General features: G+C 51.5%; 1 protein-coding gene across 5 annotated transcripts in view; it reads right to left on the reverse strand.

Moving 5' to 3' along the window:
* TLK1 (tousled like kinase 1) overlaps positions 1-16,703 on the reverse strand; it is a 1,414,233-nt gene that overhangs the window by 1,048,460 nt on the left and 349,070 nt on the right. For all 5 annotated transcript variants that reach the window (XM_069616191.1, XM_069616192.1, XM_069616193.1 and 2 more), the window contains one exon: positions 3,762-3,805. In XM_069616191.1, the coding sequence (XP_069472292.1) occupies positions 3,762-3,805 (44 nt within the window). The remainder of the gene's footprint in view (positions 1-3,761; positions 3,806-16,703) is intronic.

Genomic DNA, 16,703 nt, shown 5'->3' on the forward strand with positions numbered 1-16,703 from the left:
TTCCAAAACCCTTTAATTTATCGGGCCTTGTGCCCAAAAGTCACAAAGCTGCTTCTTAGGAGAGGGGACAGATGCAAGACGTGTTCTTGTGGTGGTGAAAATGTTCCAGAAGAAATTTAACAAGTTACAGGTATCTCAAATATGATTCCCATCTTTCAAAAAAACTGATGGAATGGAAAAACCAAAGTTTATTCTAAGGTTTATTTTAAGGAGAACAGGAATAGGTGAATGTGTTGTAATTACTTACCCCCCTGACTGTGATTTTGCCAGGTTACTAGACATGTCAAGGAGTGGGGGGGGGTGCTCGCTGGAGGTAGACTGCTAGATCCAGTAGAAGATACCCAAGAGCAAGGATTCATCCAGTCAGTTCCAGGAGTGGAGTGCAACCCTTTGCGAACAAGAAATGGGTAAGGCAACGATGCAGACCTCTTCATGATACTTCACCAGATGGGGGAAGAAGAGTTCCAGCGACGACTACCACACACAGGCGACAGCATGTGTCTTTCAAGTCTCAGTTGAAGACCTTCCAGAGCAGGATTCCTTGATGCTAGGAAGCTGAAACTTGGCAGGAAAGCAACTTGTGACACAAGCTGGCGACTACCGAAGTTATGGTGACGGTTCTACTGAGGGAGCCCACTGGGAGAGCTGCTCAGTCCACCGGGTGGTGCAGGGATACTTACAAAGGCTCAGTACTGCTGGATTTTCGAGAATGAGTTGAGACTGGTTGGTCCAACCAGTCCAAGGGTTGAAGCACTGATAAGGGCCTTCGTAGATCAGATAGTCCAGCACCCAGGCCTCTTCGGGTGGCATCTACAGATCTTCAGCCAGCTGGATACTTGGCTCCAATGGTGATCTGAAGAAAGGGCTACCAGAGTTTTTTTTGTTATCCTAAATCCTGCCTGAAAGCAAGCCCAAGCACGCCAACGATAAGGAAATGAACCATACAATCAGCCAGCAGTGGGTGGACCACTTTGGGTTTCACTCCGCCACACCACACACCCATATTGTCAAGCACCACAGATGTGGAGTGGAACCAGATAGTACCACCAGTTTCCTGGGCCCCCCACACAACAGCAATACTAGCCTGCAAAAGCATCAACTTTCCCTGGCAAGTGCATGATTTTATATGGGATTTCCTGACACGAGAAGGCAGGAAGGCCAAAAACAAAATATGGGCAAAGGACAAGTGAGAAATCTTGTGGCACAGCTGTGGTAGGGCAACGTTTAGTAGCCATACGTGAACGCAAAGGTGCACACTAGAAATAAGGCAAAAGTACAAATCTATCTGCTGCCACAAGCTTGTCGTTGGGCACACATAAAAGTAACCAGAAATCTGAAGTGTAAAAGTCTACGGTGATACAAAAAGTATCCCCACTGCATTGCAGTGTAAATGCAGTGCACACTATTAAAAAGTTACCCAGAAAAGGTAAAAAGCCATAAGGAAAACAGTTTCCCAGTACAGATAGTCTGAAGGACTGATCAGTTTCCCCATGACAAAATGAGCTAAAGGCCAAGGGAGTGAAGCTGAAGGCTTCACTTAAAAAGTCAGCACAGGTTCAAAAAAACTAGAGCAAAAAGATGGGGGTCCACAGAACATGGATTAAAGTTTCCAAAAGGGACATTTTTCCCACACTCTGCGTCTAGGCATGATTGGAATTCAACATCTTGCATATGGGGATTATTTTGTGCATCAGGATTTGACACATATTGGGCTGCAAAGATCTTTAAATTCCCTTGAGGAAATCGATTTATAAGTGAATCTACATAAAACAAAAATTATGATTTTCAAGCCAAACAGAGCAAGGAAACGATCAAATGTAAATGGTTCATTAATGATGTGAAATATTTCGGTTTCACCATTATAGAAAAGCTCACCATCAGTAGAGACATAACAGTGGCGTTGTCCCGCATTGTGGCCCAAGGGGCTCAGATGAAAAAAAAATATAGAGTCATTTCTCCATTAAACCACTTTTGAAATGTTACTCACTTAACGTGATACCAGCTTTGTTGTACACAGCGGAACTTGGATGTTAAATTTCCATGGTACAAGGAAAAATATGGCCTATGTTTTTGCACTGCTCGCTCTCGGTTTCCTACAACAGCTGGGGTTCGTTGGAGTGTCACAGATTGTGCTGCGTGGACCCAATGAGGGTAGCAGGACCTCCAGACCCTCTCACGGCGAGCCTCGGCATCTCCCTCTCCTGCTGCACACCGCTCCAGGCACGGGGTCTCCAGCTCACTTCTCTCCAGCCCATTCACCCTTCTCCCATGCAGCGAACATTATAAGTGTTAAGTGACCCCAGGTGTGGGTCATTAAATCCAATTGCCTGACTGTGGCTGTTCTTATTAGGGTTCCATGTCATTTCATCGCGGGATGTTTTTTCGCTGGGTTTTTTACCGCAGAACATTGAATTTTTATTTTTTGATTTTTGGGGGCTTACACCCCCCCAAACCCCCACCCCCTTTAATTTTGTTTTTTCAGCAAACAAATTGTGGTAAAAACCCCCACGAAAAAACATCCCGCGTGGAAAAGACATTGTACCCTTATTAGGTGGATATGTCTGGTTGTTCCACCTGTATACCTCCATAGCCCTCTTTGTCCCAATATCAGAGTGGTGTTTGGCGATGTTAGATTTAATAAAACAAGCATGTATAACTCTGGGTCTCTGATATGTGTTTGTATCAATCAAATGAGGATGTGTTCTAGTTGGTCTCTTCCTCGTCCCAGTATTGAGGTGGTGTTTCTCGGGGACAGTTTGGGGGTGGGGGGAAGCAAAGGTAAAGGGCTGACAGTAGCCTACAAAGGTTTGAGGGATAAAGGGTTCATTCTGAAAAGGGAATGGGGATGGGGATACCATGTCTCACCTACGGATGGCCTCGCCCCACTCCCCAGGTCATCCCTCCCTCACATACCCAACCGCAGGGACGGAATCCAAAAGCAATGGCCTTTCCCAGGCCACCTGCGAGCGGGATCCAGGGGTAAAAGTAGTGAGGATGCCTACAGGTTCCTCACACTCACCACTTCTGTTGTTCAAACATACAATAATGTGTGCAATATGCAAAGGTATAAATCTGGAAACCACAGGAGTGTAGCACACCAGCTGGGCCACAAAGATTTAACAGCAGTGGCAACAAAGCAGGGCCCTCTGCCACCCCGCAGGTCAAGGGGAATTTTTGTGATTAAAAAGGTATCCAAAACAGATAAAGCTTAAAATTGTTGTGAAACCCTTGGTGGAAAAAACAACAATTTCAAATGGACAAAAATGTTGAAGACTGCACCCGGACATTGACTTTACTTGGTGGAGAGGAAGAGTAAACAGTTTTGGAAATTGGTTTCCCGCTCGGATACATTCTTTGCAAATACTAGGAAGAGGACTGGTCCCAAGAAGAGACCAGAGGGGCTTTGGTGACAGAGTAAAATGTATAAAGGGTCTTGAGAAACCTTACAGTAAATTAACCATCACATTTTGAACCAGCAATGAGGGGAATCCTGGAAAAGACTTTGCAGTAGCACACCAAGCAGGCCAGAGATTTATCGGCTCAAAGAGGGGCAGAGTCCGCCTGTCTCTTGTGTTCAATTTGTCACAGAGTATAGGCATTTCCCCAGATACCACCCCAACAAATCAATTTAACATGTACGCTTATAAAAAGGACCAGAATGATGCATTTTTATCAAGTTACACACGTGTTGTAAAATGGAAATAAAGTAATTGTATAGTACTGCATTTAACAAATCTGATAATATATAAATAAAAACTTACATCAAAATAGTCACTAATTTTGTGACCACGGCCACCATTTTTACCTAAAATTAAAAAAAGAAACAATCAAAATTAAGAAACTGGATTTGGTTTTAGTGTTATTCATTTTTTCACATGCAAAAATGATTCTCATGAAAGTTATGAAACAAAGTAGGTAAGCAAAATACGAATAATTACTTTCACAACTGTATGAGATGGAAAGCTGTATCCAACTGACATACTGCCACTTTTTTTTTTTCTTTATACCGGAGCAGTGCACAGGTGTGTGTCCGTCCCTCTGTGTGCTGGCCCGGCTACCTCACCGACCATCACACCCCCCAAGGTCCCACCACGCACCACCGGGACAGTTGAGGTACAGCAAATGCCCTAGGGAATGGCAGTGTAGTTTTGTGAAGGAGAGAGCAAGGATTAAGAACCTTAATCACCATAAAGGTCATTTTGCATTTCTGGGTTGTTGCCCTTGCTCTCCTTAGTTGGTTGGGAATACACTATGAAGAAAGGAAGTAAAGCATAAGGTTGGAGGCAGCATATACCCAACAAGCCTTCCAGTAAAATGTTTTCAAAGTCCCTCTTGGCCACAAGACTCCTCCTTCCGGAAATAAGTATGCAAGGAACTGTGTCCAATGAAAGCTAGCAGAGTGACCAAAGCTACAGCCTTGCAAATTTCAGCAATAGGAACATGTCTTAGAAAAGACACAGATACTGTCTTAGTCCTTGTGGAATGCCCCTGCAGAACACTGCCCTTTTTACACGATTTGGAGCTTCATGACAATCCATCTAGCAAAAGCATCATTGAGGCCTTCGTCAGGGGACCGACCACCGTAGGTCACAAAGGCATAGTTTGAGTGTCTGAATGGTTTTGTTCATTATGTAGAATTTTACTTCTGCAAGATTTCCGGCTGACTGTAGTGTTGGAATGGAATAAAGACCAGATGATTAATCCCCTGGTTAAGCTACAAATCCGTAACCATTTTGTGAATGCAAGATGGAATAGTTTACAAGACTTTCTCCTTCTGAAAAGTAAGTCAAGGCTCCTGGCAAGGTAGAGACGGAAACTCTCTATGCGAGTAGTAGACATTCTAACTGTATGCACCAAATTCCAATCCATACTAGTTGATTTTCGGATGGGGGTATTAAGGCAAACTCAGTAACATTTAAAATCATATGACAGAAACAAGAAATAACACTTTATTTAAGGAAGGCCCAAGAACTGACAGTGTTTACAAGTGTTTATAATAAAACACCCAAGGAGACGATGACGAAAGACATGCATTACTCTCCGTAATAGTATTTCTGAGGATTGTATCTGCTTAGATTCACATGCTGTGCATATGGTCCGACATCCAGTGGTAACTGCGGAGTATTGCATCTTGTCTTTCGGGGACGTCAGCCTAGGCGTGTCTGTAACACTATCCCTATCGTGACATGTAGTGTACGCAAAATCCCTCACGCGCCGATGTCGCTCCGATTGACTGCACAGGCGTCCCTCCTAGAGACGGGAGACAAAACCTTTTTTCACCAGAAAAAAATCTTCCCCTTTAAATTTAGAGGCGCGCGTGGGGGTGCAGCCCTAGGAGCATGCGCTCCCCTGACTCTGCCCACCGGCGCCACTCCTCAGTACCCATAGATGCATCGACAATATTAACATCGCATAATGACAGCAGTTTCCTTGGGGGGGTGGGGGGGGGGGTGAGGTGGTTAGACATATGGAGGAAAGGGGACCAGGAGTACTTTTAGTCACTACGGTGTGTAACTTGTAATTACTCTTACGTCCCGTCCCCTTTCCTCCATACTGCATGGGTGATTACAAATGAATGTAGCCCCAGGGTGGAAATGAGCCCCTCCTTAGGAAAACCAGTTCCTCAATACTGCCTGCCCAAATGCCATGTCTGACCTGGAGCCAGCATCCAAACAGTAGTGCTTGCAAAAAGCAGAGGGAGTGGCCCATGTGGCCGCCCTGCTGATGACCTGCCACGGGACGTGTCTCTGGAATGAGACAGCCGTGGCCTTGGCCCCGATAGCATGGGCATGCAGGTTTGCCAGAAGGGAAGTGTGCTGCCCCTCATAGGACTCCTTAATAGCTGCAACCATCGATCCTGCTAGGGATGCCTTGGAAGCCGGATGTCCTGCCCTTGACCAACCGAAGGTGATAGAGCCTTTGATTTGAAAAAGCTCCTGGTTCTGTCCAGATAGAACTTTAGCACTCGCTTACATCTAAAGAGTGCAGAACACTCTGAGCATCGTCTTTGGGGGTCTGTAAAGAAAGTGGGGTTAACCATCTCCTCATTTAGGTGAAACACCGAGACTACTTTAGGTAACAACGCAGGGTGCGTTCTGAGGACCACCTTAAAAAGGTAGTGTATAGCTTAGACCCCACCAGAGCTAGAATCTCACTGACCGGCCTTGCAGACAAGACCCACCAAAAGGGCTGTCTTCATGGGGATTAGCCTGATGTCCGCGGACTACATTGGCTCGAAGGGTTTATGTGCCAAGGCGCCCAACACTATGATGAGGTCCCACACAGGGTGTGGCTTCTTGATGGGCGGGTAGAGACTAGTGAGGCCCATCAGATGTCTTAACCAACGGATTGGCGGATGAGAAAACGTCCTCAAAGTTTCAGTAGGCGTTGATGGCCGCCAGATAGGTGCAGCATGTGCTTATCTGCACACCAGAGTGTGCGAGGTGTGCTGAGAATGAAAGCACATCATCCAGTGCGCAGGTGAGAGGGTCGAACTCCTTAGCTTCGGCCCTGTGGCAGAACCTGGCCCACTTGCTCTTGTACTGACTTCTAGTAGCATCACTCCTAGCCCCCTGAATGATGTTGAGGTTAGCCTGCGAGAGGCGCAGATGCTTCAGAGTGACCTGCTCAGGAACCACACTGAGGGCTAACGTCTGAGGGGCGGGGTTGATCACTGTACCCCCATTCTGCGAAAGGAGAGGAGATGGGCACTGTGGAAGGTGAATCGGTGGCTGGTCCAACAGGCTGAGTAGCTCCAAGAACCATGTCCTTGCTGGCCACCATAGAACTATCAGAATGATGCAGAGGTGCCAGGATTCTTATCTTGCAGATCACCCCGTGTTCAGTGGAGTGGGAGGCAAGGCATAAGCATTCATGCCGTTCCACTGTATCTGTAGTGTATTGTCCAGAGAGCCTAGACCGGGACCCTGCCAGGATGCAAACTGAGGGCACTTCCTGTTAAACCAGATGGGGAAGAGGTCTACGTGAGAATGACCCCATCTGTTGAAGATCTCCTGATGGACCTGATCGTTTGCCATTCATCATTGTCCGCCCCCAGCCTGCTGAGCGTGTCCGCCACCAGGTTCAAATCCCCCACGAGGTGGATCGCAAGTGAATGTCATTCGCCAGAGCCCATTGCCAGATGTTGACCGCCAGGATGCTTAGAGGAGGGGACCTGGTGCCACCCTGCTTGTCGAGGTAATACATGCTGGTGGAATTGTCTGAATGGGCATCGTTTTGCTGCTGATGAGCGGTATAAGGCCTTGAGAGCCAGCCAGATGGCCTTCAGCTCTAGCCAATGTATGGAACAAGTTACTTACCTGTAACTGTTGTTCTCCAGCATGGGTCTGGCATGGATTCACATGCTCATGAATATTCCCCGTCGTCAGGCTGGGAATCCTCGGTAAAGAAAAAACCAGTATCAGTTTCGTTTCTGATCTGTCTTTCGTAGTAATAACCAATCACTGGTCTCTGCGTCATACTGACCACAGCCAATGACTGCCCTCTACCTAAGCACCGCCTCTGGCAGCCATCTTCAGATTTGGAAGCACGTGAAGTGGCAGTATGACCAAGTGAAGAGCCGCAGAGGGGTAGGCGGGAGGGTTCGCATGTGAATCCATGCCAGACCCATGCTGGAGAACAACAGTTACAGGTAAGTAACTTGTTCCTTCTCCAGCATGGGGTCTGGTATGGATTCACATGCTCATGAATAAAGAATACATAGCAGTACACACATGCACAACCACGGGAGGTGGCAAAGGCTCAACATTAAGCATTGCATCAAACTCAACATTAAGCATCTTACCTCCTCACCAGGCTCACCTCAGGCGAACAGGTTGCGCAGCACTGCTTGGCCGACCCTGGACTCCTCCCTGGAATCCCGATCGACGCAGTAGAATTTCGTGAAGGTGTGCGTCGACCTCCACGTAGCAGCCCTGCATATGTCCAGCAGGGGCACACCAGAAAGGAATGCCGTGGTAGCTGCGATCGCTCTGGTGGAATGGGCTCTCGGACGGCCAGGCAGCGGTCGGTTTGCCAACCGATGACAGCACATGATACAGCCGGAGAGCCATCTGGAAATGGAAGCCTTCGAGAGAGCCTTCCCCTGATTGACAGGTCCAAAGTTCACAAAGAGTTGTGACGTCTTCCGAAAACACTTCGTGCGGTCCACGTAGAACTTCAGCGCTCTAGCCACATCCAGAGAGTGCAAAGTTCTCTCAGCCGGCGACGAAGGCGATGGGAAGAATACAGGCAACACCAAGGGTTCGTTGAGGTGGAAGTCCGACGGTACCTTGGGCATGAAGGAGGGGTGCGTCCTGAGCACTACCCTCGTGTCGTGAAAAGTCAAGTACGGGGCCTTGCAGGAAAGGGCCTGGATCTCTCCCACCCGTCGTGCGGAGGTGATGGCCACAAGAAACGCTGTTTTCCACGACAGAAACTTCAACGGGGCCGAGTGCAGAGGCTCGAACGGAGGTCCCATGAGCTTGGTCAGCACCACGTTGAGCTACCACGCCGGGGCCGGAGCCTTCACCGGCGGGAACGATCTGAACAGTCCCTTCATGAACTCTTTCACCAGACGATGAGACCACAAGGACGTCCGCCCCGTGGTTCTGGTGTATCGGGAGATCGCAGCAAGATGAATCTTGATGGACGCGTGTGCCAGACCAGCTTTGGCCAGCGTCAGCAGGTACGGCAGTACTTGGGGAGCCGTAATCCGTAGAGGGTTAATCTTCTGTGCGTGGCACCAGGCAGAGAACCTCTTCCATTTGTGTCCGTAGCATTTAAGAGTCGAGGACGCCCTGGCCTTTGCAAGAACCTCTCTGCAGTCGGCCAGTATGTCGTATCCTCCAAACTCTAGCGCTGCAGGAGCCAGGCCTGCAAGTTCAGCGATTTCGGGTCGTGGTGGAGGATGGCGCCTCCTTCCCTGGAGAGCAGATCCGCGTCCACCGGCAGCTTGATTGGTGGGGACGCTGACAAGTCCAGAAGGTCCGGGAACCATATCTGCCTCGGCCACGCAGGTGTGACGAGGATCATCCTGCACCGTGACCTCTTGAGCTGGTTGACGAGCCGGATTAGCAGTGGCAAAGGAGGGAACGCGTAGAGGAACAGGCCCTCCCAGGGGAACGAGAAAGCATCGCCCATGCTCCTCGCCTGGGGAAACCTGCTGGCGAACCTCCGGCACTTGGAGTTCGTCGCCGTTGCGAACAGGTCGATCTGGGGTGTGCCCCACCGTCGGAAGAGGCGATCCACTAGATCCTGCCGTAGTTCCCACTCGTGGCACAAGCGCAGCTCCCTGCTGAGTGAGTCGGCGATGGTGTTTTTTATCCCTGCCAGATGAAAAGGCACCAGAAACACCCCTTGGGCGACTGCCCAATGCCACAGGTCCTGCGCCTCCTTGGACAGTGCTGGGGACCTGGTTCCGCCCTGTTTTCTGATGTAAAACATGGTGGTGGTGTTGTCGGTGAAGATCCTCACCACCTTGCCCTTGAGGGACGGAAGGAAGGACCTGAGGGCCCAAAACACTGCACGGAGCTCCAGGACGTTGATATGTAAGGATTTCTCCGTCGGGAGCCAAAGGCCTCTTGCGTGCAGATTTCCGGTGTGCGCTCCCCACCCTTCCAGGGAGGCATCCGTGGTCACTGTCTCCTGGTGGGCTGGGGTCTGGAAGTCCATGCCCGCCGTCAGATGCGCGCGGGTGCCCCACCACCGGATCGCTCGTCGGAAACTCTCGTCGAGTGTGATCCATTCCTCGAAGCTGCCCGTCGTTTGGATCCAGCGCGCGTCCAGGAACTCCTGCAATGGGCGCATCCGGAGCCTGCACATGGGAATGAGGTAGATGCAGGAAGACATCATTCCGAGGAGGGACTTGATGGACCTCACCTTGGCAGCGTCGGCCACCAACATCCGCTGCACCTTGCCCGACGGGGAGGCCAGAAGGGACACTGTGTTGAGCCTCGCTCCCAGAAACAGAGTGTCTTGCGCGGGTACCAGGTGGGATTTGGCGTAGTTCACGGAGAATCCCAGGTCCGTGAGAAGTTGGACGGTCCTTGCCGTGTGAACCACGGCGAGCTCCCTTGTCTTGGCTCGGATGAGCCAGTCGTCCAGGTAGGGGTAGACGTGGATCCCTTCGCGGCGCAGCTGAGCCGCCACCGGTGCGAGGCACTTGGTGAACACCCTGGGTGCCGACCGTAGACCGAAGGGGAGGGCTTTGAACTGGTAATGACGCCCTTGGACCACAAACCTGAGGAATTTTCGGTGCCCCTTCAAGATGGGAATATGGAAGTAGGCATCCTCCAAATCCAACGACGACAGGAAGTCTCCTTCCTCCAGCTGACCCAGGACGTGCTGGAGGGTGACCATCCGGAACTTTTGCGCCTTGATGAACTTGTTCAGACGTCGCAGGTCCAGGATGGGGCGCCATCCCCCCGTCGTCTTCTTCACGAGGAAGTATCTCGAGTAGACTCCGGAGCCCCGAAGCCTCTTTGGGACGAGTTCGATGGCGCCCTTCTTGAGCATCGCCTTCACCTCCAGGAGAAGTTGAGGGACGTGAAGTTCTTTCCTGGCCACGGGGGGGACGCGCGGACACTTTCTTTGAAACTCGAGCGCGTGGCCCCGGGCCAAGGCGTCCAGCACCCAACGGTCGGTGGAGATGGACTCCCACACGCTGACGAAGCTAGCCAGCCGGCCTCCCACCGGGGTGCTTCGGTGGGGGCCCGACCCCCCGGCCGGTTCAATCCTGCTTCGACGAGGCTTTAGCGCCTTGTCCTTGGCGACGACGGCGGGGTCCACCAGACTTGCCTCGTCCTCTGTAGGCCTCCTGAGACGACGAGCGGGCCGCTTGACGGTAGGAGGAGAAACCGCCGCCGGAACCTTTGGAGGCGCCCTTGCCTCCGCTGCTCCGAAAGGGCGTCCGTCGTTGTTGCAGAACTCCAAGGGCCCGGGCCGTCTCGGTGTCCGCTTTAATGGCCTGAAGGGAATCGTCCACTGTTTTCCCAAACAGGTTGTTCCCATCGAAGGGCATGTCCAGGACTCTGGTCTGAACGTCTTGACGGAAGTCCGTAGCCTTGAGCCATCCACGCCGCCTAAGGCAAACGCCGTTGCCCAACTGGCGGAACCCAGTGTCGGCGATGTCCGTCGCAACGGTAATGGCGTGGTCCGAAGCCACCTCACCTTCCTGCAGGATCTCCAGGGCCTCTGCCCTCTTGTCGTCCGGCAAGAAGTCCAGCAGGGGAGCCAGTTTGTACCAGAGCTCCCTGTCGTATCGGGCCACGATAGCCAAGGCGTTTGGCAGCTTTAATCGTCGTCGCTGCAGACGAGATGACTCTGCGTCCCATAGCGTCCAATTTCTTTCCCTCGCCGTCCGGTGGGGAAGTCGATGTGGAGGCCGCACCCCCCCCGCTTTTTTCCTGGCCGCCGCGGAGACGACGGAGTCCGGGGTAGGCTGCGCCCGGAGGCACAGGGGGGCCGTGTCCGGGACCCGGTACTTTTTCTCGTACCGGTCTCTTCTAGCTGGCGTCGTGGAAGGGTTCTTGAGGTGGGTGAGGCCCTCATCCAAAATGTCGCCCAATAGAGGCACCGCGAGGACCGTCTTCCTCTTGGCCTCGCGCCGCTGATAAAGGAAACCTTCCTTCTCCTCAGGGCAGAGTTGGAAAAGCTCGGATGCCCTGGCGATCATTGAGTGGAACGATCCAATCTCGTCGGGCGGAGAAGCCCTGGTGGGAGGCGACAACGGTACATCCTCGTCGTATACCTAGTCGTCCGTACCCGTCGCTGCCGTGTCAGTCCCCGTATCATCCCCTCGGGTGGACGGGGAGGAGGGCTGGAAGGGGCGCGACGGCTGAAAAGGAGGTGGAGGGTGGATCCTTCTTTTCTTGGTAGGGGGAACACCAGAAGGTCCCGGTTCTGGGTCCCCCGACGGGAGAGGTTCCGTCGGCAACGGTAGTCTCGTCCTTATCTCTGAGCATAAGGACTGTATAGCCAACAAAATGGCCGCCGAGTTGTCTCGCGGCGCTGGCAGAGGGGAATCCGACGGGCGATCAGGAACCCCGTCGGTACCCTCGACGATGTCGTCGTCCCCTGCGTCGGGATCCATCCCGACAGGCCGGTCTTCTTCCACGCCGAGGCCGTGGCTTAAGACCTCGACCAGCTCCTCCTCCGAGGTTGAGGCCCAATCTACGACGACGCCCTGCCCCCCCTTTTTCTTCCCCACGGGGGATTTCACGGGGGTCCTATCGATGGGCACAAAAGAGGACTCCCTCCGAGGTGGCAGGGACTCTGAGCCCTGAGGTCGCCACCACTGGTGTAGCCTCCACAGGCTGAGCCAGGGCCGCCGCGACAGTTTCGATAGAGGGCTTGGCCGGATGGATTAAGGCCTTCACCACCTTAGGTGCGCTCACCGCCTTATCCTTGAGGGGGGGGACACTGCCTCGCTCCCCCTCCGCCTTCGAGCTCGACCGGGGCCTCTCCAGGAGCTTCGCCGGGTGCTCGGCCTTCCTCTTACCCGACCCAGAGCGTTGGCTCGTGGTTGATGGTGCCGGGGAGGGTGCGCCCTGCCTGGCGCCCGTAGAGCCCGACCGTTCGGCGCTCCCGGTGCCAGCGGACTCGCGGTGCTTGGCCTTATGTTGGACCCCCGTCGCCGGGGCGTCCTCAAAGGTCTTAGAAGACCGCTCGGATTTCTTCCTTTTCTTCTCGCCGGACGGGCTCTTCCCTTCTAGCCAGTTGGCGAGACGTTGATGGCGGTCCTTCATGGTCCGCTCCGACATGTTGCCGCAAAACGCACTGTAGGCAGTAAAGACAAAAAGAATGTTCGTCCTCCTTGAAGACGTTCTGCAGCTGGCATCCAGGGCAGACCCTGAACAGCTTTCCGGGCGTCGAGCTTCCCTTCTCCTGGGCCATGACCGGGCCTGAGAAACTTCTGGAGTCCTCCAAAAGCGTAGCTCGACGAAATCTTCACCCTTGAGGGGCGCAGACGAATCCGAAACGGGTCCCCGTTGATCGGATGGAGAGTCGGTGGAGCTTGAGGCTCTTTTGACCGAAAAAAACGAAGTTTTTGAGAAAAAACGTGAAAAAATAGCACTAACGCTCGAGAGCAATAGCACGAGGATCCCAACACATGAACGTGCGGTAAAAATCTGAAGATGGCTGCCAGAGGCGGTGCTTAGGTAGAGGGCAGTCATTGGCTGTGGTCAGTATGACGCAGAGACCAGTGATTGGTTATTACTACGAAAGACAGATCAGAAACGAAACTGATACTGGTTTTTTCTTTACCGAGGATTCCCAGCCTGACGACGGGGAATATTCATGAGCATGTGAATCCATGCCAGACCCCATGCTGGAGAAATGGGCCTACAGTTCCTGAAGGGACCAAACTGGCCGATGTGGTACCCAGGGTCGCTTCCCAGCCCTCTAAGGACAAATCCGTGGTGATGGTAACCTGCAGAGCTGGTTGTCGGAATGGCCCGCCTATTCTCATGTTGCAGTCCGTGCTCCACCAGACTAGGTCCTGGTGTAGGAAAGGGGGGGGGGGGGTGGAGGGGAATGCTGACGCGTTCCGCCTGTGAACCCCACTCCAGATTCCATGAGGCTGCGAAATGCAGCTGTAATCTCCTCATTTTGAGTATTGTGTAAGGCACTGCCAGTAGACATGCCAACCTGATACCCAGGAGGTGCTGGTACCACCATGCTGCTGAAAAAATGATTTGTGGCCTTCTTGATGGCTGCAATCTTGTCCTCCAAGGTAGAAACTCTTGTATCTCGTATCCCAGATCAGGCACAGGAACATTAGCCTCTGCACCTGTTCCAGCTGGTATGATGGGCCGCCTCTGGGGATCTCGCCCTGACGAGAGTCGTCCAGGTACAGATAGATATGGTAATCCTGGACCCTGAGAAGGGCTGCCACTGCATTCATAAGCCTGGTAAAGACCCTGGGGGCTCAATTGAGGCCAAAGGGTAGAAACTTATATTGGAAATGGAAACCCATGATCCAAAACCGCAGGATGGAACGATAAAGCTGCCAAATCGGGACACGTAGGTACGCATCCTTCAGAGCCAGGGAGCACATCCAGTCTCCCCTACACAGTGTCTCCGCAATAAGCGCTGCCATAACCATCTTGAACATTTGAAGCAGGAGGGAAAGGTTCAGGGTGAAAGTCTTAGTTGCTTACCTGTAACTGTTTCTCCAGCATTGGTATCTTTCCTAGATTCATATGCTTGAATACTCCCCGTTGTCAGACTGGGAATCCTCTGTGATAAAAATAATTATTAAAAAATGTTTTAATATACACACATTACTAAAAGCAATGCATGTGTATAGACCATTATGGCCTATGAGCCATTCTATTGTGTAGCCCCTCCACCTCACTTTGGTCCTTTATGACCCCAACCAATGAGGTGGCAGGGCTTAAGCTCCGCCCCAGGCAGCCATCTTCAGATTTTGAACCGTAGGAATTACAGTATGATGGGTGCTGAGCATAGGAGCAGCCTCTTAGGGGAGGCGGGTGGGCGCATGTGAATCTATGAAAGATATCAATGCTTGAGAAATACAGTTACAGTTAAGTAACGAAGACTTCTCCACTATTGGATCTTTCATAGATTCAGATGCTTGAATAGAATACCAAGCAGTTAAAAACATGCCACCATCAATATACATACATGCATAAATACAGAAAAAACATTTCTGATAAAACCTTTACCATGCAGCAACACAACAGTTACATACTCACGGAAAGGTGGGAAAAGGAGGCTGGTCCTACCTTATGCAAAGAGGTGGCGGAGCACTGCCTGTCCAACTGCAGTTTCTTTGTTGGTATCTTCAGCCAGGAAATAGTGTTTAGGGAACATGTGCAGAGTGCTGCACGTGGCGGCTCTGCATATGTCCTTCAAGGCCACCCCTGCTGGGAATGCTGTGGACGCGACTCCCCTCTGGTGGAGTGTGCTGAGGGCGGTTTGGAAAGGGGGCCCGCCCTTCGTTAGATGGCTGTGGGTGATGCAAGAAGTGACCCAGCGCGCCAGACCTTGTTTGGAAATATGCTCTTTGTCCTGCCAGAGAAGGCAATGAACAGTCTATTTGACGAACGGAACTCTAGTCCTTTGCAAATAAAACTTTAAAAAGTCTTGCTATGTCCAGAGAATGCAATGTTCGTTCTGCTTCCGAAGAATGATTCTGGAAGAAAGTTGGTAAAACAATGCGTTCTGTGAGCGTCATTTCCGATACTACTTTCGCGAGGAACTTCAGATGTGGTCTCAAACTGACACAGTCCTTATGGAACAAGGTGAAGGGAGGTTCAGATGATGAGGCTTGTAACTCACTAACTCAATGATGCTCTTGGCCGAAGAAATGACTATCAAGGAAGCCGTTTTCCATGACAAGAATTTTATGTCGCACCAGTGAATGGGCTCATTAGGAGGCTCCATGAGGGCTGTTAGCACAGTTTTCAAGCTGCAGGTTGGAACCGGCGTGGGCAGATATGTACGCAAAAGTCCTTTCAGGAAGACCTTAACGGCCGGAAGGGAGAGTAAGGAATGCATCTCGGGGGCCGTCGTGTATGCCGCAATGGCTGACAGGTGGACCTTGATCGAAAACAGTGAAAGACCTGCTTTGGCTAAGTGCAATATTTAGGGAAGTACTTGCTAAATCGAGGCGTTCAGAGGATCAATAGCATATGTCTCAAACCACTTGCAAAACCGAGGCCATTTCCTAGTGTAAGTGATGCGTGTAGAAGGAGCCCTTGAGGATCCGATTATGTCCCAGCATTCCACAGGCAGATTGAGATTTATAAGTTTGCGCTGCTCAGGAACCAGGCCTTGAGAGACAGGCTCGCTGGATCGTGATGGAGGACCTTGCAGTTCTGCTGCGTCAATAGATACTGATGCGGCTTGAGGCGAATCGGGGGCAATCTGAACAGGTGCTGTAGAGTCGAGTACCAGACCTTCCGTGCTCAGTCCGGTGCAATTAGTATCAGAACATTTCTGCTCTCAGTCTGCGTAGTATCCTGGAGATGACGGCAAGGGGGAGGGGGGGGCATATAGGAATTTCCCCGTTCAATCCACTGAGAACGAGTCTCCTACTGACTCTCTTGGTACCTGGAGGCGAACCTTTTCTGGTTGGTACTGTTGGCAAAAAGATTGAGATGTGGATGGCCCCATAAGGCAAAAATCTGTTGGGCTTCCTTCTCGTCCAGCTCCCATTTGTGAGAAAGCATGTAGTCCCTGCTCAGCTTGTCCGCTAGGACATTGTCCACTCCCGGAAGATGTCCGCCTTGATTTGGACTCTGATGCAGGGCCCATGCCCATAGTAGTTGAGCTTCTTGAGACAAGATCTGACCTTGTGCCTCCTTGCTTGTTTGTGTAGTGCATGGAGGCTGTCTGTACAGCGAATACCTGCCCCACTACTACCGGAAGGAAACCTTTCAGTGCCCACCGAATAGCCCTGAATTCCAACACAATGTGAAGTTGTGACTCCTGGGGTGACCAGGAGCCCTTGGTTTGGAGGTCCGCAAGATGAGCACCCCATCCCGAAAGAGGCGCGTCCATCCTTAAGAGAAGGGATCGACGTTGGTGCCTGAAACGGCATTCCCTGTAAAAGGCGATAGCCCCTAGCCAGGGGAAAGTGGTAGAGTATATAAAAAATATACCCTACTGAAAAATGTCAAGTAAATTCGAAAAAGCTCAGAGAGCTTCAATTAGACTGTGGTAAAAAATCTGAA

The sequence above is a fragment of the Ambystoma mexicanum genome, chromosome 9 (assembly GCF_040938575.1).
Source record: "Ambystoma mexicanum isolate Mex_15411 chromosome 9, UKY_AmexF1_1, whole genome shotgun sequence".
In the NCBI taxonomy this organism is placed as follows: Eukaryota; Metazoa; Chordata; class Amphibia; order Caudata; family Ambystomatidae; genus Ambystoma; species Ambystoma mexicanum.